A 27727-nucleotide genomic window follows, 5' to 3' on the forward strand; every position below is an offset into this window, starting at 1 on the left:
TTTGTGCAGTGTGTAAGAGGCCAGCCCTACTCTGAAAAATGAGACCCTGAATGAATAAATCATGGGCCCTCTCTTAGTAACTTGACAACTCAGTCCAGCCCTCTGGGTGGTGGGAGCTGGCCCGAGCTCTGCATGCGGGGAGGGACTCCTGTTGTCCGGAGCCTTTTTAAGGGCAGGGTCAGCCCGCCACCGGCTTAGGAGCTTCTCTGCTGGGCGAGTGCTTTGGTGGCATAGCGGGGAGCCTTGCTGCACAGCGTGGGACCATGGAGGGAAACATGCACCTCCTCCAGGTCATCCGCAAGATGCATTCCCAAATCAACAAGCTGGAGAGGGAAAACAGGGTCCTGAGAGGAGAGCTGCAGGTCTGCGGGCAGAGAGCTGTGCCACTGGAGAGAGAGGCAGCAAGAGGAGGTGGGAACAGCAGCATGAGAAACCTCACCAGTGATGGGGAAGGACCAGCTGGCTCTCCAGCATTCCTGCACAGAAGCATCGTGGCTGATCCTGCTCCAGCACCAAAGGAGCAGACAGGTACCGAAGAGCCGGGGCTGTCCATGGCTCCCATTTGTGCTGCCCATGCAGGATCTCCCAGCCCAGCTGTTGTATGTCTGCATGGAAGGGGAGATGAGCCAGATGTTTAGTTAACTTGATGGAAGTGCTCTGGCCTCCTTCAGTGCCCACACCCAAACCCACCCTAACCAGTGTCTCACTCTGTGATCTATTTAAGGGGGCACCTGCATCCCCCAGGCTGAGCTCAGTGGAGTGTTTTGCTGCTGCTCAAGCAGAAATCCACTCAGAGTTCAGTTTCTATTTTTTAAGCAGAATTTGATTTAGTGCTTTGACTTTTTGTGGGCATGGACTATCTTGCTCATGCCTGTCCCCTATCTTTTCCAGATAGAAAAGGACCAACAGTTGTAATTGTGCTGTAATCTCTCTTGCCTTAGTAGAAGATGAGAAAAACTCTACAGATAGTAACAAATAGTGATGGGTTGCATACATCACACCAGATGTGCAGTTTCTCTTTGCAGTTAATGCAGTTAGTTTTGGCTGAGAGAGGGGCCGATATATAGGAATACAATCTCTTCACAGTTTTATCAGAGGGGAAAAATGAAAATTTTCCTCAGTTATAGAAGTGTGTCTGGGACTTCTGGAGGATTTAATGAAGCAGGAAGAATTAGAGCAAAATGTTGTTTGGTGGGAAGTAATCTAGAATTGGATGCAGTTATTGGCAGGGTCAGGCTGTTAGGCATTGTATATGCTTGAGGCCTGTCACCTCCTTTTCTGAAGTCTGTCACGTCCAGTCCACTGGAAAACTGCTTCACTAACACAATTTCTTGGCATTAGATACCACCATGACCGTGCGGCGCTACTCCACGGCTGCACCAGCACCCGCTCCTTCCAGCACGAGGTCTCATCGGGCTGGCAAGAGGCCTCTGAGCAATGGGCTCCCGGGCACTGCCCAGCCACCAGCCCCTCCGGCCGCAGCACAGATCACCAGTGGAGAGGAGAAAGGGCTCGAAAAAAACCCATCAAACTGTCTCTTCTACAATCATTCCAGCAAAACAGAGCTGTTTCGGGAGCATGTCCATAAGTGTAGGTAGGTTTGGTTTGCCTTCACAGCATTGCCTGCATGGACAGGTTGCAGGTTTCACTTAATAGCATATCTGGACATTGCTATGGGTTTTAGTTAGTTATCAGCAAAATTGTTTGAATGTATATGGGCTTTGAGCAGACAGGAGACCTCTTTTGGGTAAGTTGCTCCTCCTTGCAACGCATGAAGATTGCTGGTGTTAGCAGTTTGAACTTACTATTGAGAGGAGAGGCTGAGGGGAGAGGGAATGGGGTTGAAATCTCTCCTTTAAAGTCAGGCAGAGTTTTTCAGATTGATGTGTTGTTCTGACAGGCTAAGCTTGAAAGGGATTTTTAAACTCTGAACAAAAAGCATGGAGATATCAAGGAACTCTGAACTATGCTTTTGAAAGCGTGATTAATGTGGCTCGTGGATTTAGATGTACTGTATCATATTTCCCTTGTAATTGAAGCATTACAAGTTAATGTTTTCAGCCTTGAGAAAAATGCTCTCAGGACAGCTTCTAAATTAAGTGAAATGGCTGCTGGACAAGCTCTGAGCATCTCTGCTCACTGATGAGCAGCTTTCCAAGACAGGGCAACAATCAATGGGAGAAGCACCAATAATGAGCCCCGCTCGCCTTGTCGTGCTGGTCTATACACCCTGGGAATCCCTGTAGATTGATGGTTTTAGTGCTGATCATGCCATGCTCAAAAGAAAAAGAATCCGAAAGGCCCCAAGGTGTGTGTGTTTGAACAGTGAGAAGTCTGTGGGCCGGCCAGCGCATACGTGTCCCAGGGCAGGACTCCAGAGGCCTCAGTTCGGGGGCTGCACAGCTGTAGCAGGTTGTGTTGCCTGCACTGATGTACCCACACACGTGACATGTGTTGACATTTGGTGCCACCCTCACACAGCAGCGCATCCTGAGAGCAGGCCAGTGCACAGCACCTCACGCTCCCCGTGCAAACCCAGTTAGGAGCCCAGCCTCGCTGAGAGCCTGGAGGGGACAACAAGGTCAAGTTTTCATAGGCACCTGGGTTTTCTTGTAAGGACATTTGAGGGTCAGATGTTTTACAGCATTTAAATACTTAAATTTAGTCCCTGGCAGGGAACTCGTATTGTGACCTGTAGCTCTGGATTTCAGCATATGCTCCACTGGGTTCAGGGAAACTTAAGACTCAGTGCACATGAACACTTCTGAGAGGTTTGCCCTGAAGCCAGCCCGCGTGGAGAGCGTATGTTAGGGAACACAGGGTCAGCACGCAGGAGCAGGAACAGCAATGGCAAATGCCACTGCGTTCTCATAAGGGGAAAGAGAGCTTTCCAAGCAATCAAAATAGCAGCGTGGGTCTATTACAACTAATGCCTTGGGACCTACAGGTTTAAAAGCACTGCTTACCCAGCGGCCAAAGGAACAGTGCTGATTATTTGGTCACTATCTTTAGAGCTGCCGTGTCAGCTCTGAACAGCAGCGAGTGTGGCACCATGACTCATGTCCACACAGTGTTGGCTGCTTTCGAGAAGAGATGGCTATGGAAAGAGCTTGTCACCTAACCCCCTCAGTAGGTGATAGCCTGAAGCATGAAGCTTTGTGTTTCTTATATCAAAAAAAGTTTAATATATTTTCTGGTTGTAATGGTGAATGTTTCCATTATTTACACAAAGGTCTAACACATAGAGCAAGCTTAGAAAGCTTTTAGCTAGTAGGGTAATTTGTGGCAATGAATCCAGCAAGCTAATTGAGCTTAATTTTTAACACTGATGACATTTTTATTCTTCCCAGCATGCTGGTCTATGACAGCTTTTCCTATTCTTTATTTATTGTAGATTTGTCACATTTTGCTCCAAAGCTATAATCCTGTATGTGATGCTGAATATTTTTGCTTTAAAATTAACTCTGTAGAAGTATCACCTTGGATTTATCTAGAGTGCAGTTGCATCCAAGTAATAAAATAACAGCACTGCTAACAAATCATCACTAATTTGCATGTCTGCAACATTTTCATTCATACATGCTAAAGCATTATTTACACCATCTGATTTCCACTTTTTTTTGGTAAATAAAAAAAAAAAAGACTAAATATTTGAATACATTAGGGAGGATAAGAGAGGCTGGGAACTGTCCTCAGGGCTATTATAGTAAAATTACAAAAGGTACAAGACCAGTTTGGTACAAATGTCACGACTGGGGGTTTCAGGCCTGATGGTTTCACCTTCCCTTGGGACAGGTCTAATTAGCAGGTGAGAAGGGACAAGGAAATTGCAGGGGGCCTCTGCCCTGCAGGACACCCCCCAGTAACCATCAATCAACACTTGCAGTTTTGTGATTTTCCTTTCTTGTGCTCCTCAAGGGCCTGAGTGAGCTGACAGCAACCACAGAGGACAGTCAGAATGAAAACTAAAGCTCTGCAAAACGCAAACCATTTACTTGCCAAACCAACCAGTTTTGGGACAAATAAAGGAGCATGCTTCTCCCTCTGCTTTCACAGCCGGTGTAATTTACCACACGCACACTCGCTGCTCAGAAACCACTGCTCTCACACCCACTTGCAGTAGCTGGGTACTGATGCACATAAACATGAAGCCATGGAAGGCCCCCCAGGGTCCATGTGGGTGCACGTGCACCCCAAGGGTTCTGTACACGTGTAGCTTCATACGTATGCATCAGGCACCAATCAGGAGATGTGAGGCTCCATGGCAAAAGGCAAATTCTTCCAGCAGATGGATAGACAGGCAGACAACACTATGCTTCCTCCTTTGGGAAAACCGTGTGAACCCCATCCCAGTGGGGCATGAAATCCTGTCTCCATGCAGCATGCGAGTGCTGGAAGCATTTACCTTTTGCTTGCTGGGTTGTTGGGTTTTTTTACTTTCTTTCCACGTTTTATGCATTTGTAATCCTCATAATGATTTCTCATTTTTCTCCAGGGGTAAAGTAAAGGCTGTTAGTTTCCTCTTACCAATGGATATGTCATCATATGCTGAAAAGCAAGGCTCCCTCCCAAGCCCACAAAATCAGAGAACAAAACAGTTAACCACCATCGCTGAAAAGGATATGTGAGCTGGTGAATTTTTAAAGGCCCACTGATTCTTGAGATAAATTGGCCTTAAATGATAGCTGTGTGTCAGGTTCCTTCCCTGCAAAACGCTTTGGCAGGATGCCTGCACAGAGAATCACCCAGCCTGTGTTTCGGGTCACTGCCCCGATGTTTAGCATGGAAATGGAAGCCCCAACAAAGGCGGCTGGAAGCCTGTACACCGTGATGAAGCCACATGATAGCAAAGGTACCTCCATGAAGTAGCTTCTGCACAACATGTCTCAAGGATCTCTTACCTTAGGACTGCTGTCAACAGGGTGTTTGTCACAAAAAGCAGAAACTATGTCACTGCTTGTGTTTGCTGATTCCCTTGCCAGAAAGGCATTTGATGCAGATGACAAAATGAGCTATGAAAGAGCCTGTGAAGTTTTCTCTGTATATAAAACTTTAAAACTTCATGATACCGATACAGCAAAATTAAGAAGGCATTACAGAGTCAGTTAACATTACTCTGAATTTCTGTAAAGCTTGGCAGTGACTGTTTATGACCATTTGGGGTTCACCTCTAAGAGAGCTCAGGGGAGACTAAGTACTTAGCAATATGAAAATGTGACTACAAACCTGATTCTGACTTGGTGTGTTCAGCCAGCCAGAGACTAAAGACTGTACACCAAGCTAAAATTGTAAATATCAGTATTTTTCAGGAATGGCTTCTCAGCATGTATCAGATCAAAAATCATTAGCAGAAATTCAGCAAACAGGTGCAAAATAAATGAGAGAGAACTACAGACAGCTTGTAAAAAATGAGAAGTGCTTGTTAGTTCTAGTCTTATGAGTAAATACAGTGTCCCACATGTTTATTTTGATTGCAAATATTTATGGAACCAGAATACTGCACATTGCTATTTCTTTATGTACAGGCAGCACTGATTGAATATTGTACAGAGAATGCATGAACAGTAGATGTTTGTACCAATAACTTTATGGAAGATTTTAATCTCATTGTCTATTCTTAAACTCTTGAACATGCAAAATCAGAAATCTGGTGGAAAGAAAAAAATCCTTTCTGGATTTTTCTGTGATGATGTACAAAAATCTTTGCTCCTTTTTTCATTTTGGAATTCACCATGTTTTGTATATTCAAGAATATTTTTAATATATTCTTACCAATGAAGTAATAATTTTAATTTCACTGCTATTTTATATATGGATTTTTGTGTTCAGCTTGGGTCCATACAGAGTTGCATTGTAATTTCAGAAGTAATGGATCAGTGACTTCCAGTAAATAAGGTTACAGTTTGGAAAGTTTACCTAACAGCCTATTTTAGAAAGGGAAGTGCTTTTTAAATGTTTTATAGAAAGCTTCATTGTCAAAAACTAGACACTGCATATGTGTTCAGTTAAGTACCTAAATCCAGTTGATTTCATTTAGCAAACAACAAACATCCTTCTTTGCAAATCTGGCCCCTAGACCTTTAAGGTACCCAAGCTTTTGGCAATTCATGTTTGAACACCAGATTTAATGGGATTTAGGAATCCATGTGCTTTAGATAGATTTCAGAAGTCTCACCTGTTAAGTTTTCTAAGCCTCAGCTTCCATGAAGCAGCAGTGGGAATTCTCTTCTCCCACCCGTTTTGTGTCAATTCAATGTAGATATATCACTGACAGTAAGACTATGCCAGTGTCAATTGTAGTGGACTGATCATTTTGATGTCACACAAATACATATACCTTTGTGTATGGTCAAGAAATTGAACTCACCAGACATTTATTAGAGATATAACGGTCTTAAAACTTCTGTATATTTACAGGGAAAAAGAACAGAAAAAGTGAAAGTGAAAAGAGGGAAAGGAAACAAAGTAGTCATTGATAAATAGAAGTCAGTATATTAATGGAAATATTTATTTTTGAATTATGTTTTTGCAGCCTTTAGCAGTGCCCACAGATTCAAGAACACATGATGATGCACAGGCACATTAATATTTAAAAGCAGTTGTGCAGATTTGATCTAGCTCTGCATCTCCAAGAGAACCAGATTGTAACAGAGGTCACAGAGAAACCACTAAGCACTTCAGTTTTACCACAGTACAGCATGAAGTGACTTACCATTGAGCACTTACTGCCAATTAAAACATTCCATTATTAAACATTCATAGATTGTTCAGTGCAGAAAGGGCAGGTATAAGCAAAGCGAGTGTTAAAATTTGGACAGAGAGCTGCAGGCAGCAATTAAGCCACAGTCCTTTCCTTTCTTCTTCCCATGAGGATCCATACAAGTTCAGAGGAGCTCTGGGCTTCTACCTAATAACACTCTGGAATATATCTATAGTAAACCCTGGAATATATACTAAACTCTATTCACTGATGGCCAGGCTTGTTGGACAATTTCCAGTTGGAAACTCTTCCTTTCAGAGAAGTGGTCAGTGGTCTTCAGCCGCACAGGTGCAGGACTTCAAGAGCAGCTGAGACAGCAAGAGGTTACCTCCTGCACTGGCACTGATCACTGAGACACATATACTCCTGTGTCACACTTGGGGCTAAATGGCTTATATATCTTCACAGCAAATGCCAATGAAGACAGAGTCCACCACTGCCATTTGTTACATGACATGTTCTCAATTCCACCAGTAAAACTAGCCAAGAGTAGGGAAATGTATCGCTAGGCTGGAGACAAAAAAGTTTTATCAGAGTTGGTTCTCGACCTACATCAGTGAATAGTGCCAATTTAACTGTTACTTCACATTTACATTGCTGTAAGTGAGAAAGAAATTGCGTATTACCTTTCTTTATGAAAGTCTTTTTAAAGCTATGGTCATAATACAGAAACACAAAGCCATGAGCACTGGACCAGTGGGGAGGAGTTACTAAGAGTGAAAGTGAAATTTAGACGTTGCATGTCTGAGGGTAGGACACAGTCAAATGTTTAAAATCTTGATACCCAACTTAACAACAATAATCCTTAGATGCATCTTCACCTACAGTAGATCTCACCCTCGCCAAAATATTGAACAATGCCCAGATAGCAAAATAAATAAATAAATGGATAAGTCCTGCATTCGTAAAACTGCACTCTCCCACAATGGCACTGCGCAGCTGTACCCTGGAAAGTGCTAATGCCAAAGGGTGTGTCTACATCAACATTTCAGACGGGAAGTCTGAAGTTGGGAGTACCCTCCTGAGTTAATTTCCTGGTCAAACCCACTTACCTTTGTTTCACATTGTAGAGAGGTCTCAAAGCACACAAATGGATCTCTTCTGGATGAAACTAAGTCAGGGGATGTGTTTATAAGGTGCTCCAAAAGCTAACAGGTATTCAGTGCATGGGATCACACGAGCAAGCCCTCTGAAATACCTGTAGAGTGAACAGCATTGGTGGTTTTGCTCTATATGTTCTCTTCTACTGGTCTGCACTTGCTACATAGAACTGTAGAGCACGGGAGGCATCATCTCGGAGATTTGAAAATAAAATCTAACCAGGTGAAACTTCATACTGTTATACTATAGAGAGGAGATGCCTTTCATCAGTCTTACCTCTCTGTCTGGCGTTTAAAGTGCCTCACTCTCACCGCAGACACTGAGGTGGAAATGTGATGCTCCAGACTGTAACAGATGAGTAACATTACCATCTTCTCCAGTGAGTTCTTCCTCAAAGTTCAAATGGTTGCATCCTTAGACAATGAATCCACACCCAAAGGTAATAAATTGGTGTGCAGGGTGCACCTCCTGTCAAAGTCACCCAGCACAAGCACATTCCACCTACTCGAAGCTCCGTTTATAGGAGAGCACAATTTATGATGTACTGAATTGTCCACAACCTTTTTATCTATTGTATTTTTGCTCCTGTATCTTAAATCCCTAACAGATGAACTTCAATTTTTCTCTGCCATTACTGATCAGGCATAATCTAAGAATGTAGCAACAGGGAACTAATTCAGCTGAGATGCCTCTGACAACAGCTAAGTGATGCTGATCTTTAACAGTGTTATTTTCAATGACATTAACAACATTAATTCAGCATTGACAGGCTCCCTCTGTAGCCTTGAAACTTTATTTTTGTTTAGTTGGAGTGAGAAAATGAGAAATAAACCTGCAACTTGTTTGAAGGTCTCAGAGAGTTCATAGGCCTTGAACAGTCCTTCAGTGTTGTGATGAATTCAATGCAATGTAACTGCACTATATGCTTGTCCTACAATCATCTAAGTACAGCACAGACAGCTGGTTCAGAGGTCGCATGATTTTTTTTTTTTTACTGTTGGGTGCTATGAAGTACACAATATTTTCTCTTCAGGATGGAAAAGTACAGGTTGTATTAGATCTAGTCTGTACTTCTACTGCATATTGCCTTTACCCAACAAAAGACTTGTTAAGAGATTAAACTGTCATCACAATTAAATGTAGATCGAACTCTGCTAAGCTTACATGGGGAAGTTCTTGGTTGTGCTGAAGTCAAGACATATGGTCACTTCAGGGAATGTTTCTTTTATGGCAAGTGCTCATTTGAGTAGGAATATTTCTAGCTGGATGAGTCACCTCTTTCTCAATTGCTGCATGAGATACTGAAGTGATTTTTACATAGAGATATTCAAAGACATGGCAGAGGCTGAAAAATACATCTTCAAAGCATCTTGCAGTGGTTTCCTTCTCCAGCGGGATTATTATATGGCACGTGTAGATTAATTAAAAAAAATATCCTCCACTGTTTTTGCTGAAAATTGATGAAATGTCTTTTTTTTTTTTTCTTAGGTTTTTTTTTTTACAAACTCATGCCATACTTGATATACAAAATCAGTCCCACAACAGCAAAATGCAATAAATCACAATAAAATTGCTCTGTTTAATGTAAAAAGTAAAAAACTTAGAGTAAAGTGCAAAAATTAGAGCGAATGTTTCTAATCTGTGGCTCTCCAGTAGCAGGTTTGACTCTTTCCTGGTTTAGAGGATGACGACCATCATCTGCATGCTGGTTGCCATGGAGACTCCTATCGCTTTTGAAGTCATAAGTTTTGCCTGAAAGGAAACACTCCTTCAGTGTGAGTTTTTAATGACTGTAGAGGTTTCTGTTTGTCAGCACACCATATACCAGATTAAATATCATGTCTAAGCAGGTGGGAGGGAAGGGAGTAAATTATTTCCTAGTAATCAGTGACAACATATTTACAAACCATACAAATAGAATTACAAGACTTGCTGCACTAGATTAGACTTATTTCATCAAATCCATTATTTCTCTTTCAATATCAGCTACTTCAAGGGAGAATGAACTTTGATCACAGAACATGAGCATGGCAAGAAAACCTTCTGACTCCTGCAGGAGACTGGCTTGAGGACTGCCAGGCTGCATAGACAGTGAGGTTTCTCTTTCTCAGGTTTGAGTCGATAAGGGCTTCCCCATAACTACAAATAATAACAGCTTTTTCTAGAAAAGATGTGTACATGAATAATTGGGTCTGTCCATGTGAAGAGCTGTCTAATACTTATCTGTTCCGTTTGGACTGCCAGAAAGACTCTGAGGTTTGACAGCTATCTCAGCCTATTTCTCCCTAATGCACAGTTAACACCTTGGATTGCTCTGAAGGTGAATTTGTTTGGCCCTAAACAGTGTGCAGAATGGTTAGTCTCACGAACATGGACATGTTGGAATGAATTTCTGGCTTGAATAAAACAGTGGTTATTCAGAAGAGGAATATAACAAATCTGCAAGATTAAGCCTCAGTTGTTTCATAGTTCTAGGTTGCTAGATGGCAACTAAATGACTACCTGTTAAATCTGCAATTTTTGCTTGATTTCTTCTGAGGCTGTTTTGTGCATCTGTGGGACCATCAATATACTTCATTGCAATGGCTGGGGTCTGGTCCTTCTCTGGCTGAATCTGAGTAACTGAAAGAACAGAAAAGGATATTTAATTGAGTTGTGTTAACATTCATTTGTTCAAGGAGGGAAAGATATGTTGAGTTGACGCTACCTGGCTGATGACAACTTGGTATTGTTTCAGTCCTGCCATCATGAAAGGACTGAACAGATTCATGGCCAGAATCTGAGTCTTTCATTGGCCTTCCCATAATCTCATTCTCACTTGCAGTTTTATTTCTAATGAGGAAGTATGTGTGCATTTTCCCTTTGCCTTTTACTTCTATTTCTCCTCTTTCGGTCATCTCAAAATTCTTGTATTTTAGGCATCTAAAATATCAGAAGCAAAATGACACATGAAAATTCAAGATTAGCAAAAATCACACTGATGTTTTAGAAGAGCTATTGTAATCTAAGTAATCAAATCACAACAGTCCAGGAAAAACAGTATTGATCTGTGAACATCTTGTTTCAAATGTTTATTCAAGCCTGCTGTGCTTTTATAGTTTTACACATACAGTCTGATCAAAAATCAATGAATCACATAGTCAAATACTTCAGCATGGTGGAGGGTTCTTATCGACCAGCAAATAGAAATTTAACAACTGAGGCAGCCAATATCAGTTAGACAGAACTATCTCCAGTCATTTCATCAAAGGCAGCAATCGGGTTTGTCAAGCATGATTTACTCCTGGTAAATCCAGACTGGCTATTCCCAATTGCCTTCTTCATGTGTCAAAAATTGGCTTCCAAGAGGACTTGATTTTCACTGGGACTGACATGAGGCTGACCAGCCTATGGTTCCCCAGCCTATCCTCCTTGCCATTTTTCAATATAGGTGTAACACCTGGCTTTCTTCAGTAGCTACAGTGCTGATCTTCATGACCTTCCAAAGAGGACAGTCAGCAACACTGTAATGCCATCATCACCCAGCTCTCTCATTACTTTTGGAGACATCCCATCTGCTCCCATACACTTCTACAGATTGAAATTCCTCAAAAGACCCCTGATCTGATCCTCTTCCAATGCTGGTAATTCACCTACTCTTTGAACTCTGACTCTAGGTTCAGGGACCTTGAAGACCTCATCAGTGAAAACTGAGGCAAGGGAGGCCTTGAGTAACTCAGCCTATATTCAGGGCACTGTCACGAAATCATCTGCCACAGCAGGTCCACATTTCCATTTATACTTTTCTGCTAACACAGCACAATCTCCTCTTACTGCCTTTGAACATTCCTTGCCCATTTCAACGCTAGTTGAGCTCTGGCTTTCCTAATCTCATTGCTATGTACCCAGACAATGGTTTTGTATTCCTCCTTTGTAGCTTGTCTTCACTTCCACCTCTCACATACGTATTTTATGTGTACATAAAATTCTTGAAAATGTAGTATTTAATTTTTAGTGACATGAGTTTTAGAAAAGTAAATTACTGCATTAATAGGATAGTGGTTTATCCTTAGTAAGTGCAAATAAAATTGTTATGCCACAGATTGTGCTCATTCAGAGATTTTAAAGGTTTTGTAACGCAGGATGTCAAATTAAATATTCTGACCGTCTTTCTGGCATCCGCATCACTCTGTTGGTACTTGCAAATAAGCTATCACAAATTTTTTTTCCCATATTTTTCTCTCTAGGATTGAGACTCTCAAACCTCTGTCTCCATATACAAGTGCATTTGAAATAAACAGAACCCACAAAACTCTTTGCAAGCAGTGATTTTTTCTTTTAAGTAAGCTGTATAAATAAGTGACTAAAGACAGCACCATCTACACTGAAAGCTACAGCTGTCAAGGCAGTGGGTTTTGGTATGGCTTTTAACAGGTAAAGTTTCCATCATAGTTACTCACTGATAGGCACTGGAACTTAGATGAATTTTACTCGGGACACCGTGACTCTCCATCCGGGAAGCTATATTCACTGTGTCTCCAAACAAGCAATAACGAGGCATCTTTTCTCCAACAACTCCAGCCAAGACAGGACCTGTATGGATCCCAACTCTAATCTTTACAAAGACATAAAACACCCCCCAAAAATGTCACTTGTTATTTAACATCTTTCTTAATGCTATGCAGCCACCTAAAACATCCTAACACAACACTGGACACTAGTAAAATATCAAATATCCGCAGGGAGAGGCTCTTCATGAAAAATATACCCATTTGGGCCTTGCCCAAAGTCACAGAGGAGTCAGAGGAATTCCTATGATGTCCTGCTGCAATACATTAACCAGAAGCCCAACCCAAGCAGCAGACAGACGGACATGCATCTTTGCGTTAACAACTTACTTGGATAGGATTTCCAGAAACTGGGTTCTGTACTCCTTTAGCTGCTATTATCATCCCCAAGGCAAAGTTAGCAACTCGCTCAGCATGAGTGGGTACAGGCACAGGGACCCCACCTACTACCATATAGGCATCTCCAATTGTCTCCACCTTTAATTGAGAGGGACAAGCATATCAGCATGCCATATAGATCTTGCTCAGGTTAGTGCTTTGCTGTTTGGGGCTCTTCTTACCTACACAAACTCCCCCCTTCTTCTAAAAGATGATTCCAATCACTAAAGAAGCTAGCACATGTGAGCTTCCTTGAGATGCCAATCCTTTCCTTGACTCCATACTAAAAATTTCGGCGTATTCTGTCCCTGCTTACTTGACCCATTTTAGATATTAGTGTGAGAGTCCCTAAGGCATAAGGGATGCTGTATAAGTGTCAGACTTCTTGCTTTCCTCTTACCCAGGTCAGACCTATATGCAAAGAGTTATCCCCAGGCACAGACTCCTGAGCCAGGAGACTATCTGATAGCTGAATGCTATTAATTAGATCTAATTCACAATTGGTATTAAAAGTGTATTCCTTTTTTAAAAGAGATTTCTTTTTAAAAAGTCACAATAAAGCAAGGGAGTCTATTCACTGGTGATTATTATTAAGGGGTTCACATGAAATTAAGAAACCTGCAATCTTCAGGATGCCAGAGAATGCAAAGCATGAACTAAGCAGTTTGGGAGCATCCCTCCTTACAACCAGCTGTTTTCCCACAGTATGTTGCAGCCTGTGAGAGAAGTGCTGAAGGGTTCATCCTCCTTCAAGCATCCAGTCTCCTTGAAGTGCATGATAAGGCACCTGAGAAATACTCTGCGATTTGTTCCTGTACCAGAGATTTCACTGGGAGTGAAATAGCCTGTTTGAAACAGAATTATCAAATGTTTAAAATTCACTGTAAGGAAATGTTTAAAATTCATGGTAAGGAAATTTTCTAAACTGCTCTTATGAGACTTCATTGTTACATTTACCATCAGTAAATAAGAGATCAGTTTAAATTAGATTAACTGGATTTCTTAAAAATGAACACCAATAGGAGAGCAGGAACATAATTTTTTGGTTTTGTTCATTAACATAATGACTTAAAACTGTTCAGCACATTAGTCTTGTAAACTGTGTTCCTGTACATGCCTTCTATCAGACAGCCTACCCCACAGTAATGACAGTAATTCTCTGTAACAAATTAAAAACAACTGTAAAAAGCTACTAATGCAAATAGATACCCTAATTATTTTTCAGCCATAGTAGGAGATCTAATTTAACAAGATTTATTCATAACTTCAGATGTTTATAAGCTTGGGCTGAGTTTCTTTGATCGATTTCGATATTTCATTTCTTTCTCAATTCCCTGAAATAGTAATCTCATTCGCCCTCTCTGTAGCCCACCTAGTAACCTTCAATATTAATAGGAGTTATATACAGGCATCAAAAGGAGATTATTATAGTGACAGATAATTTACTCATGATGGATGATTTAGATAGAATATGATGCTAATTTATTCTAAAATCTGTGGTCCATATCCTGGATGTTTCAATTATTGAATACAGTTTCCTTGCCAAAGCAGAAACGCTTCTGATTTCCCAGTACAATTTATTGCAGGATGAACTGCATGCCTTGCTTGAGCAAGGAATGAATGAGATTTAGATTTCACCCTTTACTATTTCTGCCTTCCTAAATATTTAATGTGCGGGGAACAGACAGAAACTTTGGACTTGCTCTTCAGCTTGTCAATTTTGGGTAGCACTGGAGATGTTAATAACGCTATTATTATATGTCAACCCGGGCTCTGATCCTTTCAGCATGGTTTGGAGACAACACATACATAGTTCTAATCAATGTTCTTTGGGGTCAGCAGAAGATCTATACCATTGCCTAAGATCTCCATGAAGCAAAACAAAGTCTAGGTATTGTTTATAATGTTATTTCCCACCAAAGGAGACACTTAATGACATAGTGACCTACCTACAGCAGGTTGGAATAAAAGAACTAGCAAAATGGTTCAAATTGGTCCATAAACTCAGATATCCTGTCATGTTTGGTAGGAATTTGAGAGAGGAGAGAGACAGAGATGTATGCTAGTGTTAGTGTTGTGGAAAGAGACCATAGCCCATGATAGACATTAGATTCCTCTTCAAAAAATTTAAACATATTTAATTACACCTCTGCATGTTTTTTAGTTTCTCTGTGTGGCCACTACAACTATACAATAATTTACGGTTTATCAAAAATCATGCTGGGGAGAAGATGATTTAAATGCATTTAAAAACAAAAAAAACAAAACAGGAACAATTTTTTTTTCCAGACTATTTCTACAGCCTTTATCGATCAGTACATACCTTGTACACATCATGCACCGTGGTCAGTCTGTCAAACAGCAGGTACATTGAATTTAACATGAGAACTATCTGAATAGGCTCACACTGGGCACAAATGTTGGTAAAGGTCACAACATCGCTGAACAATATAGTGCACTCCTTGAACTCTCCTGTGAGCAGAAAGACCAGTAATAAATACATGTAATGGCTGGACAATCACAACATCTGTTTGAGACCTGTTTGCAAAGATTACCTTCTCATCATTCTTTTAGGACATACGACCTATCAGTTGTAGCACTCATATATGGGTGCTGATACGAAAGAGCGATGTCAGTATAAGAGTATATTGAATATAAGAATCATTGCACATCTCAAACAATCCAGATATTCAAATACATCCCTTTGTCCATCCATATTCAGGATAGACTTAGCTCCTTACCCCTAACTTCATATATGTGCTTACTAAAGCGAATTTAAGCATATTCTAACTTACTATCCTTAGCAACAATAGGAATAATGATGATTCTAGGTTTACATAGCATATAGGAACTAAGAGAATTTTCTAGGAAATACTAATTTCTTTATTCCTTTAATTTTTGGACTCTCATTTCCTTGTATACTCAGGTTAAAAATGAAAGCTCAGTTTACTGTTGAAACACTGGATTTTGTTCCCTGAATGGGCAGCTGCTACCACCTTTCACCTCCTAAGGAACAATTTTGGCAAACAGCTTCCAAAATTTTGTTTGAAAGAACAGTCAAATCTTTATTATCAGCGAGATTAAGGGTCTGTGGTCCTCCTCCTACCACTGAATGTCACCAAGTACAGAATGTACTCCCCAATAATGGCAATGAGGCTGGGCCAGCACCCCAGTCTCTCTATCACGATCACCTGGTGCAGGAATCACAAATGCATCCTGTTCATTCACCTGCCTCAACTCGCTTCCCCTCTTTCAGCTGGTTGGCCACATGCTGAGGAAGCATGGCATAGAGCAGAGCTTCAGTCTTTTTCTTCTCTTCCTCCAGGTGCTTCGACAGTATCCGCAGTTCTTCCTTCTTCCTCTCCAGCTGGTTAGAGAGCTCCATCTCTGCCAGTCGCTGCTGATTGAGAAGAATCAAATCCCTGGTCACGTCATGAGGTGCAATGTCTGCAATATGCATCTGTCGCTCCTCCAGTTCATGCAAAGTGCGAAGCAAAGGTGAGCAGAGATAGAGCATGCACTGCAGGGACTCCATCCAGATCATCTGGCCTGTTTGAAACAAGTGGCGGTAAGAGTTTTCAGCAGCTTGGACTTTCACGTGATGTTCAATATTACTGATGTTAATTTTAGGGGATGAGTTCTAAGGACAGTGGTTTTTTTGTCTGGGTCTGGGTCATGACAGGAATCACTCTGTTTCCTGGAATTACAGGTGGACTTGGTTGGAGGAGGTACACTAGGCAAATAAAGAAATGTCAGGACTCATAAAGCAGTCACTCACGCACTGCAACTGCTATGAGGAGCCTAACCATGCTTCAGGTCCCTCCTCTTCCTGAGGAACCCCCGTGCTCACAATTATCTCTCCTCTCCTCTGCTGCTAGTTCTCAATCTTTTCCTGAAACCAGTCAGTCAGCGTCATGTACACAGCAACTGAGGCTCAAAATGATTAAGTGAAACATTTAAAGTTTTATTTCACAGTGGGCAATATGTGGCCCCAGCAAAGTCAACAGAACCTTCCTTTCTGGAAGCTGGAGCTTTCAGTCACTATGATCACCCAAATAATCAGGTACTTGGTTTCTGAACAGCAATTTAGGAATTCCTTTTCTTTCTCTCTCTCTTACCCCAACCCCAGAGCAAGTGGATGAACAGCTTGAAAACTAACAGGATTAGAAAATCAGAGATATTATATGACAGCATAAGAGGAAGCAAAATTGCACCTGTGACTAGTTAGAAGTTCCTTGTTTGGGTAATAACACTTTTTTCAAGGTCTCCCTAAACTCTTAATTTTTTCTGAATCCCAGGAATACCAGATTTGACACTCATTATGTAAAGGTGAAAGGAGAGAAGGTAAAATTAGGTCATATTATATAGTTCAGAGAAGCAAAATTGAGGCCACAGAATACTTAAACTGAATGTCATTATAGTTAATTACACAAAGCAGAACTATTCCATACTTATTCCTCTCAATAAAAATAAAGCAAATAAGATATCTTTTTTGCTAAAATAATTTTAACTGGTAAACTCTTATGCAACATTTGGGGGGGTGAAGACAGAAGTCAGAATCTGAAAATGTGGCTACAAAAAATGAAAGCACAGCTAACTAATCTATTTTTATCCACATTTGAAACCCAGCCAGTAGCAAATAACTCCCCTCAAATGCATAAATTAAGAATGAATCATGTATTCACATTTTAGGAATCAAAATGCATGGAGGCGCAGGGGAAGCCATTTCTTTCCCCCAGCTGTAGCAGTGTTCTCAGGACTCTGTCTCTAAGCTTCTCCTTCTCCTCTGCCCCTTCCCACCTCTCGCCCAGCAGACAGCTGCCGTACACTGGCAGGAGAGATGCTCGCAGTGTATTGCTGTGGGAATGCTCACCCTGCCTTTCATTGTCTGTACGTGCCAGAGATGCAATCCTGTGAACTGGCATAGCCCGCGCTGGGTGGCTGGGCTTAAAATGTTGTTCCATGTATAGAGTAGTAATTTCTTTAGCAAAGAAAATTCTTAGCAGTGCAAAACGATTCTGTGTTGTGTGCATAGGCTGATGTGTAGAGCTATGGGGAGGTGAGACCTGGACAGTTAATTTTACACAGCTCAGTGTATCTCCACGCTGAGCCTGGTGGCTCCATGAGCAGAAGCTGGTTCTGAGGGCTGGAACAGGTCCCCAGTGAAGTAGAAGGCCACAGCTGAGGGTTGGGGAGATTCACAGGGCACCTGGCATTGAATCCCAACCAAAACCAAGAGTGACAATACAACCATGTTGCAGGGATCACCCCTGTAATGCCTTATATTATGTATTTAGTTCTAACCTCTGCAAAGAAAAATACACAGGGCAGCATTATCATACTTTTTCTGGGAAAGGGGTATGGCTGGGCAGCTCTCTGAGGTGTCTGTAAACAAATGTGCCCAGCATGTGGAAAAACCAGGAGGAACTAGAGGTCTGTGTTCAGTTTCAGGGTTACCACACCATTGGGATCATAAAGGCTTGGTGGGTACTGACCTGGAGTACTGCAAAGGATGAACACAGAGTCTTTAGAAAGGACAGGCAGGCAAGGAGGGGGAGCTGCCTTTTATATGAGAACAAGGGAAATGCATGGAGCTCTGCTTAGGGCTGGATGATGAGCCAGCTGAGAGCTTCTAAATAAGGATTAGAGGGCAGATCAGTGTGGGTGATGTTGTGATGGGTATCTGCTAGAGATGCACTGCTCAGAAAGGAAAAGTAGATGAGACATTCTTTAAACAAGTGGAGGAAGCCTCGTGGTGGACTTTATCTACTTTGATATCTGCTGGACAGACCACACAGCAAGGCACAAGCAATTCAGGAGGTTTCTGGAGTGCAGTGAGGCACTGACACAGGTGAGCTTCCTGACACAAGTGACCAGTAAGCTGATGAAGGGAGGTGCCCTGCTAGACCTGGTATTTACAAACAGTGAAGAACTATGGATGTGAAAGCTGGGTGCAGCCTTGGCTGCCATGACTCTGTGATGGTGGAGTGCAGGAACCTGAGAGGAGCAAACAAGAGTGAGCAAGATTCCAAGCTTGGACTTTGGGAGACTGGACTTTGTCCCATTCAGGGACCTGCTTGGAAGAATCTCATGGGATACAGTCTTGGAAAGAAGAAGAGTCCAGAAGAGCTGGTTGATTTCCAAAGATCTCCTCTTCCAAGTTCAGGAATGGTCTATCCCAATGTGCAGTAGGTCAAGCAAACATAGGAAGAGACAGTGGTGAAAAAGCCAAAACCCGCTTGGAGGTGCATCTGTTGAGGAACAAGAAGGGCTTCTACAGGTATATGAGCAGCAAAAGGAAGACTAGTGAAAATGTGAGCCTGCTGCTGAATGGGGCAAGGGATCTGCTGAGAAAGGATATGGAAAATTTCAAGGTACCCAGTGCCTTCTTTGCTTTGGTCTTTGCTGATAAGAATCACCCTTCAGGAATCTCAGGGCCCTGAGACCAGTGGGAAAGTCTGGAGAGATGAAGATCTACCATCAGCACGGGAGGTTCAGGTTAGTAAACATTTAAACAAATTGGCTATACAGAAGTCCATGAGACCTGCTGTGATGCACTGAGGACTGCTGAGGGAGCTGGCCAGCATCATCGCGAGGCCACTCTCAATTAGTTTTGAAAGTCATTGTGACTGTGGGAGATTTCTGAGGACTGGAAGAAAGTAAGTATCACTCCTATTTTCAAGAAGTAAAGGATGGAGGGACTGGAAAGGCTTGGAGCAGCTGTCATGTAAGGAGAAGCTGAGAGAGTTGGGGTTGTTCAGCCTAGAGAAGACAAACCTCACAGGGAGCTTATCAATATGTTTAAACACCTGATAGAAGGGAATAAATACTTTTCTCAGTTGTATCCAAAGAAAGGACAAGAGACAACGGACACTAACTGAAATGCATGAATTCCATTTAAACATAAGAAAAAAGACTTTTTACTGTAAGGGTGGTTAAACGCTGGAATGGGTTGCCCAGGGAGGGTTATGAAGTCTCCATCCTCGAACATAATCAAAACCCAGCGAGATATGGTCCTGAGTAACATGCTGTAGTTGACCCTGCTTTGAGCGGGGATGGACTAGACAATCTCCAGAGCTCCCTTCCAAACTCAACTGGAGTTGGGTAAATTCTGTGACCCTGTGAATAACTGAGACTAAAGGTGGTTCAGAAAACAATCTAATCCTCCCTTGGCCTTGCCCCTGTTACTCAGGAAATCTGCAAAGATGAGGGGCTTTGCAGCATTAGAAAAACACTGTCTTTCTAAGCCTCTCAAATGGGAACCCAGTTGTTATTTCTGACTGAAAGCCTTCAAAATTGGTGATGTAATAGCAGAATTTGTCTACAAGCATCTTAAAGTACTGTTTCTCAAAATAGAACCATCTAATCCTCTCCTTACTGCACAAAGACAAGGCCATTCATAGGACTTATGTGAAGGCATTAGTTCAACTCCAGCATAATTCCTGGTTTAATATGAACACTTATGCTATTGAAAACAGTGAAGTACCTCTCAGTTCTAGCATTGGCCGTTGCTTCCATGACTCTGGCATCATCTCTCTTCTAGTCTGGAAAACAAATTGGCTGTTGATGAATTTCTGAATGCTAGAGATGTTGAAGGGTACTTCTGGGTGAACAATACTGAAATAGTGATCCAAACAGATGCCCATGGTCTGAAGGCCAGGTACAATCTTCTGAATGCTCACCCCAGCTTGCTTCACTCTGAGCTTAAAAAGAAAATATGGACAATGTGTTATCATTCATATCCTGTTTGGGTTCAGGCCAAGCTATAGCTATCACAGTTTATACATGCACACACACTTAGCCTGGCTATACTACATGGCTTATTTCTGAGCAAAGTTTCTACCTTATTAGTTATTACCACAAAGCTCTGAATGAGTGTCCTTCATAGCAAGACAATGCCCCCAGAAACGAATGTTATTACCCAAATGCTCTTCCCTATCAATTGTTAAAAACAAAACAAAACAGAACTATCTGCTATTATCCTCACTTGCATTTGTGTAGGCCTAACAAACAGCCTTACAGGTAGCTGCAAGAGAACATTAGAGATACCAGAGCATGTCCTGCATTCCAAAAAGAAAATAACTATGGCATAAAACATCTTGGCAAATATTAATTTTCTAATAGACACCATGGGTTACCTTCTCTTAACCATTGCTGTGTAAAGCACTACACAGTAATAATCTATTTAGTCATTCTCTTTTAGCCTGCTGATCATACATGAGCTCTTAACTCCCACAAAAATGTCCACCCTGCCTTCCCTGCTTGTCATCAGTTATTGAAGCTCTGACCTAGCACCAATAATGGGTGAAGGACCTGCCCTTTTTCCACACTAGTAATTTTATCAAATTATGCAGACTGGATGTCTTAAAGGGTTTAAAACTCTGAACTTCGACTAACGTGGACAGTGGCACATAGCAGACTCTGTGCTCTGGAGTCTCTATCGTTGTGATGTCAAAACATGTTCTCTGAGTGGCTGTATTCAGCTTTCTTCTGCTGTCCTCATTTTCTCCTTTATTTGCTCCTGTCTTAAGCTAATATTCTCTGCACAGAACTGGGAGCAAGAGGAACTGTAGCTTGGTGGGAACCCAGGCTAGTTGGAAACCAGCCACAGGGCAGTCCTTGCCAAGGGAAGGGCACTTCCATCACTGCAGACTGTGTACACAAGAGAGGAGACTCAATCCTCCCCCAGAAGATAAAGAGATTTTTGGGTCCAGTTCCTACTAGATAGGGTTGCATGCTGCCTGATTTAGTAGGTAGCTGGGTTTTCCCAGCAGAAGTATGCAGGAGTAGACTCAGGAAGCATGTAAAGCCTCAGCTGCCAGCAAAGCCTTACAAAATTCTTTGTATAGATTAGTAACTGGGAAGAGAGGGTGAGTAGCTGTAAGTATAAAGCCAGTTTAAAGGATGGGTCATGTCTCTGGCACATGCAAGGACAAGGAAGGTGGCCAGAAACTTCAGAAAATCCTGTTCCGTGTTTGGTAACAGATAGACTGCTGCAATAAACTTTGTCAGCACAGCTGCAGCTCTTTCAGACACGGCAATCTCAATAAATCCACAGGAGATTCCTATCTGAAATGATCCAGATTCAGTTTTATGAGTGACTTTTATTACATGCCTCTGTACTCTGCACTTCTGGAAATCCTACAAATGGGTGTGCACTGTATACAGAGCACATGCAGAACTGTATGATAGTCAAAACAGAAGAAAATTACTATACGGTTTATGCAAACTAAAGGCCCTTACCACGTGCTTGTCCTACCTCTTTGTCAAAAACCAAATGAAAAGGGAGTCCATTGCAAAATGTTTTTGTGTCAATCCAGAGGCTCTTGGGATAAACAGGATCAAATCCTCTCAGGAGCTTACCTGTGGCAAGAAAAATATGTAGTTTTTAATCAGGCTGCACCTCATAAACCCAGTCAGCATTACTTTTTAGAACTCAGTGAGACAGGACCCTGCATCATGATGAGTGAAGACAAAGTAAACAGTGTGTGCGTCCAGAACTGTGCATCCATCTGTGCTAAATGTTCTGCAGTTAAATACACAGCTGATTAGCAACTAATCTCAGTTGGCTGAGAGTTTAAAACTTAACCACACAAAAAGCACAGAGCATTAGATGCATGAAATTATGTGGAAACAATAAGAATAGATGAACAGCCAGAGATGTTGCTGCTCTATGAATTCGCAGATGTCATAGCAATATAACACACAAAAATTTACACAGAAGTTGATTTAATATATTTTGCTAGCTATTAAGGAACACTTGCAGAGAAAAAACCCAGCATGATCTGGGTTTCAGTCTCCTCTACAAAGAATGCTCGTCCATAGCACAAAGACCAAATTGCTGTTTGGTTTCTATTTTACTTACCCTGAGTTTTTTTCAAAATGCTTACAAATCCACAGAGCAGGTTGTTCTTGCTAGCAAACAGATATTTTTGTAAAATGAATAAAATCGGTAAAATAGTCAAAAGAGCTCATCTGACTGAAGCACCCAAAGCCTTTGATCTTTACAGTATAAACTTGGATTCTCCAGTAACCCACAGTAATAAAAATGATGATTATTTCAAGTGATCTCTTTCCTCCAGAAGATGCCTATGACAGTTACTCTAGTAAAATTCTGCTTGCTAACAAATGCTCAAGTCACTTAGAAAACTAGTGGAAAAAAATTACAAATTTAGGATCCAATTTTTAGACGTCTTACTGCTTCAGGGGAAGTCAGTGTGGGTTTTTCAATTTCAAAGTCTGGTTCTTGATAACTCTTGCATTCATTGTAAATTTATTTTATTCTTTTTAAGTAATAATGCTACTCTAAAATTTTAGTTTGAATATATACTAATTTCTTACTCAATGTATCTGCTCTTGTTATGCATGTGTCATTGCACCTGATGACACCAGTTTCAATTTTTCATTCCTGACAGAACCCAGACAGCGTGGCAATACTGAGCTGGATTCTCACTCCTCTTGGGAAATCAAAAGATCCTAACTGAAAAAATCCTTCCATTTTATAAACATATATAATTATGAAGGCATAAACAGAGGTTACTAGATTAGCAGTAGATTTTTGGTAGCAGAGGGTGTAATCTGGCTTTCAGAATTTGCTACTGTTGATACCTTTGGAAAGGAGTAGCAGCTACCAAGTTAAAAAACACCCTTTTAAATTCATCATCTTAGACCCGGTGTCATGAGAAGGAAGTAACAAACAAATGTACCACACAATGACATTTTATAGAAGAATACTTTTCAGAAGAAGTGACAGGTTGTATTTCATTTAAGTATCTGTCATTACTAAGCATGCTTATTATCTGCAATTTTTCTTTGATTACCAACATCTAACCAAAAGAAACTTAACCATAAACATTTTGAAAAGACACAGATGAAATATGAATGATAACTTCAAAATGGATGGGTGGGTGGAGATAGGGAGGCTTACTGACTTTCTTACTGAAGAGACTCAGAAATGACAAGTTCCCTCTGAATGATCTCTCACCTTTTCCTAATGTAATTATTCCTCTTATTGTTTTCCAGTGACTTTTTTTGACAGGACAAACAGAACTTCCTTTGTCTCTAATTGTATTCTTGGCTTTTTCAAAGTCCTGTTGAAATAAATCCAAAGGGAAAATCAAGGGTGTTTTTATTTTAATCGTATTTTAATAATATAGTGATAATGAATATTAAAATACCTCTTTGTTCAGTTGGTTCTCAATTTGTTTTTCAGAGTCAGCAAGATATTGTGAGGAAGAAAATTCATTTCTTTCCTTGTATGAAAATACAGGGTTTTGAGTGACAAGAAAAACAATATGTTCTTTTTTCCCAGTTCGTTCTTCTTCTTCTGTTTGATTGATTATTTCCATTGAAATCTCAATGTTAAAAAAATCCAGAGCTGCTGCACCGATGATTCCTGAAGGGGAAACAAAAGTCAAAGTACTGCCAAGAACAAACCCTTTCCATCTTCTCTCTTAGAAGGCCCACAGTGGAATTTCATTGTTTCAGAAATCACTTTTCCAAAGGACTCTGGAAGAAGAAAGCAACCTGTGTCATTCCTACTACCACTGCCGTGATAAAAATATGCACGTAGGATATAAGCTTTAAAGTTACTGGGGTTTTTGTCTTGTCTGATGACAAATGCTTATTTTCACTAGAAGCAGCTCAGCAGGTTATCTGAGGAATGTGTCCAAATAGTCATACATAGCAATAATATGAATTCCCATTAACACAAAAAATGCACGGGGTCTAAAGAGATTCTGCTATAACAAGCTATTTCAGTCATTGCAGAATATTTTCTTTTGAAAGGAAGGAAATATCTTTCATGAAGATGCACAATTTCTGCTTAGCTATTAGATGAAATACTGGACAATGACATGAAAAGCTCTGAAATTCCAAATAGTTTTGCACTTCAATAGGAATATGAGTTTTGATAAAGGGGAAGTTTTGATAAACTTCTAAATTCAGCAGCATCTATGAAAGAAAGGAATATGATCATCTCTTACAGATTTACAACTGTTTAACCCTTGCACAAGTACCACTGTGGAGATTCCTATAAATGTCAGTAAAAGATTCAGTTTTGAGCAGGGTTCAGTAGTGGTTTTACAGATTGTATGTGCTGCAGGAGTATTTATCAATGGATGGATGGATGGATGGATGGATGGATGGATAGATGGATGTCTTTGAATCAACTATAATTTCTACTTCACTGTAATTTAAGGAGCACGAGTCACTGGGAACTAATCAACAGTTAGACACAATACATACCATGAACTTCTATTTTTTTCTTCCAGGAAGGGAATTATATAGGAGTTCTAAAGCAGGAATGAACACTTATGGTCGGGGTTGTCATATCATAAATCTTGATGGAAGCTACTAGGAGTGATCAGGCAGTACAGAAATACTGAGGTCAGATGTCTGGTGACTAAACTCTACCAGACTTCAATTCCATGGCCAGTCATCAATCAAAAAGATTCTGAAATCTGAGCAAAGTATAACTCCAAATATATGATAACTCTGTGTATATATTGTATTACCAGCAGATCTGTATGCTGCATTTTATCTGATTACCTGGCACAATATGGCACAGACCTCTTCTGTCTGAATAGTAATGTAAATGCATTGACCCATCTTCATTCTTTTCTACTCTAAAAGATGGTGCATTCATCTCCTGAGGAGAAACAAACAAAAACAAAGCCTCAATATCTTTTTCTGATAAAGAATACTGGTGAATTCCACTTGTACAAGAGCATCCCATGTCTTAATAAAATAAGCAATAATGTGAATAAGCTGAAGAACAGAAAATTAAATATGCTCACCTGTGAAGGAAAATCTACTATGCATTAGAGACAATGTATTAAATAATATCTAATATTGCGGACTACTCAGAACAAATTATTTAAAAAATTGTCCTAACGTTTTGGAGTAATCAGTTTCAGAACATAAGAGAGGCTGTTCTAGCATCTTTTTCTATTATTCACTCACACCTATGAGATGCTGCTGCCTGTGTTGTGAACTCTGGCAGAGTCTACCCATACCTGCTCAGTAATTACTACTCAAACTTGCCTGGTAAGAAAGGGACAGGTAGCTATGCAATGCATCCAGGTTCTCTATAAACTCGTAGAGATTTCCACCCAGTGTCCTCAGCATGTGGTCATAGCCTGAGCGTTTACAGAACTCAAAGAAATACCCTCCAAACTCTCTCAGAACCATGTCAGCAGGAACACCTGGCAAAATAAAGATATCTCCATGAGTAAGAAAAGCTTGAGAAGTTCTTGAAATGCTGTCAGGCTGATTAAGAGTGAATGCAAACATTTCCAACATAGAGAAGGCATTGCAAAGAGTTCAGGAGACTAAAACCTGGGTGCAGTCTCAGGCTTGATCTGGGATGGCTCATTTCTGAGGCATGGTGACACATACCTAATATTTTGCAGGCTTTGTCGAGGAGCTGCATTGTGATCTCATCTTTGTAAACCTCAAAAGTGAGGAAAGAATCCTGGACACCGGCCTGCAGTCTGCAACAGAGAAGACAATATTCTTGTCTCAGCAGCGCTGTAGATAAAACATGCTTGAGTGACCCAGCTGGCATTCGGTAAGCACTGTTTGCTGTTAACCCACTCCTTAACTTCCTTCAAGCATTATACTGGAACACGCTACTTCCCCTAATGGTTTAAGTGTTGCTTTAACATGGCTGAATGGTGGTGTCCACTTCTCCAATGTCACGTTACAGTATCATGGCGAGCTCTTCCAAGGATTAGGGCATCATACTGGGGGGAGCTAGAGCAAGTGGAGTCTTAGTTTGTCTTCTGGTCTACTGGCTTGTCATTCAATGTGGCCACAATATCAAGCTCTCAGGTCTCCACAGACTTGACCAAAAACTTGCATATGTTTTATACTGACTTCAAAGGCTATTATATGTATGTATCCAGGTATCACTTTGGTATCTTTATACATTGGAAAATAGCCTATAGCTCATAAAGTAAAGATAAAACCAGAGAAGTGATACATTTAGCTGCTTTTCTTAAAGTACTGGAATTAAACTGGCTTCATATCAAAGATGACATCTTTTCAGTGTAATTACTTCTCGATATTGTCACAGTGAGCCAGCAAATCTATTTCACAACTGTCTATACAGCTAAATGTCATCCTTAATTATCTGACATAACAGATTAATTGGGACAAATTAGTATCAGAGTATGAAGTGTTACAAGGTAAGAAACTCTTGGTTTTGCTCTGCTAGTTACTTTGAATAATTGAGATGCACATCAGCTGCCAGTAAGAAATTAGAATCCTCTGCTGCTAAATTCCTGAGCATTTTCTTTCAATACAGTGCATTTCTTGGGTACACGTTACCTTAATTTTTCCCATGTTTCTTCACCATACTTTTCAACAACCAAAGACTTCAGGCATGTATTTATAAATCCGTACTGCAAAAACAAATATACGAACATGGAAAAGGCACACTGATTTTCAAAAAGCAGCCCAAACATGCCACCTTTTTCGTATGTAGGATTCCACTGTCAATTTTGCATTGCAAAAGAGAAAGTAATAACGTTTGACAGCCGTTATGCCGTTCAGTAAACAGCAAAGCCTTTACCTCAGCATTCAGCAAAACAGAGCAAACACATCCAACCCTGTTTTGCAGATGAGGGCCCAGAGACAGCGGGTCGGGATCGGCTGGGCCATGCCTGGAGCCGCAGCCCCGCACGGCTGCAGCCCCGCGAGGTAGGTCTGGCTTTGCCGTCACTGTTATTTTTGGCGTTAGTACTGCCAAACCGTACACTGGAGATGGGGGGGGGGCTAGTCAAAAAAATAACCAGAAGTAGCAGTGTCACAGCAGCAACAGCCCACGGACGGTGTGGCCCAAGCCCCCCGAGGCACGGCGGGTTCGCACCGCGCCCCTGCCGCGGCAGGCGCAGGCTCTCAGCCGGCGGCTCCCCCGGGCCAGCGCTGACCGCCAGGA

At 41.1% G+C, this 27727-nt stretch overlaps 2 protein-coding genes across 6 annotated transcripts; one reads left to right on the forward strand and one right to left on the reverse strand.

Moving 5' to 3' along the window:
- The first annotated feature begins 223 nt into the window (after nt 1-223).
- Nucleotides 224-5718, forward strand: LOC113483379 (putative coiled-coil domain-containing protein 195). The gene is made up of 3 exons (XM_026854891.1): nt 224-528; nt 1342-1594; nt 4496-5718. Exons 1-3 carry the CDS (start codon nt 264-266, stop codon nt 4626-4628), a joined length of 651 nt encoding a protein of 216 aa, XP_026710692.1. The 5' UTR covers nt 224-263; the 3' UTR covers nt 4629-5718.
- Nucleotides 5719-6102: 384 nt separating this feature from the next.
- LOC113483585 (guanylate cyclase soluble subunit beta-2-like) lies at nt 6103-27193 on the reverse strand. Of its 5 annotated transcripts, none has more exons than XR_003399056.1 (16): nt 27118-27193; nt 26185-26279; nt 25831-25991; nt 25336-25435; nt 23964-24181; nt 23771-23876; nt 22046-22149; nt 20273-20489; nt 16015-16335; nt 15110-15258; nt 12739-12885; nt 12301-12455; nt 10569-10783; nt 10364-10483; nt 8138-9613; nt 6103-7270 (listed from the first exon to the last, which is right to left on the reverse strand). XR_003399056.1 is itself a non-coding variant. In XM_026855246.1 (15 exons), exons 2-15 carry the CDS (start codon nt 26216-26218, stop codon nt 9462-9464), a joined length of 2199 nt encoding a protein of 732 aa, XP_026711047.1. In that variant the 5' UTR covers nt 26219-26279; nt 27118-27193; the 3' UTR covers nt 6103-9461. The 5 variants fall into 5 exon arrangements, 1 of the variants encoding a protein (XP_026711047.1); XR_003399053.1 differs by having other exon boundaries at nt 6103-7958; XR_003399054.1 differs by having other exon boundaries at nt 6103-7341; nt 7813-9613.
- Nucleotides 27194-27727: the final 534 nt, after the last annotated feature.

Source organism: Athene cunicularia (genome assembly GCF_003259725.1).
Source record: "Athene cunicularia isolate RWA chromosome 9 unlocalized genomic scaffold, athCun1 chr9_part1, whole genome shotgun sequence".
In the NCBI taxonomy this organism is placed as follows: Eukaryota; Metazoa; Chordata; class Aves; order Strigiformes; family Strigidae; genus Athene; species Athene cunicularia.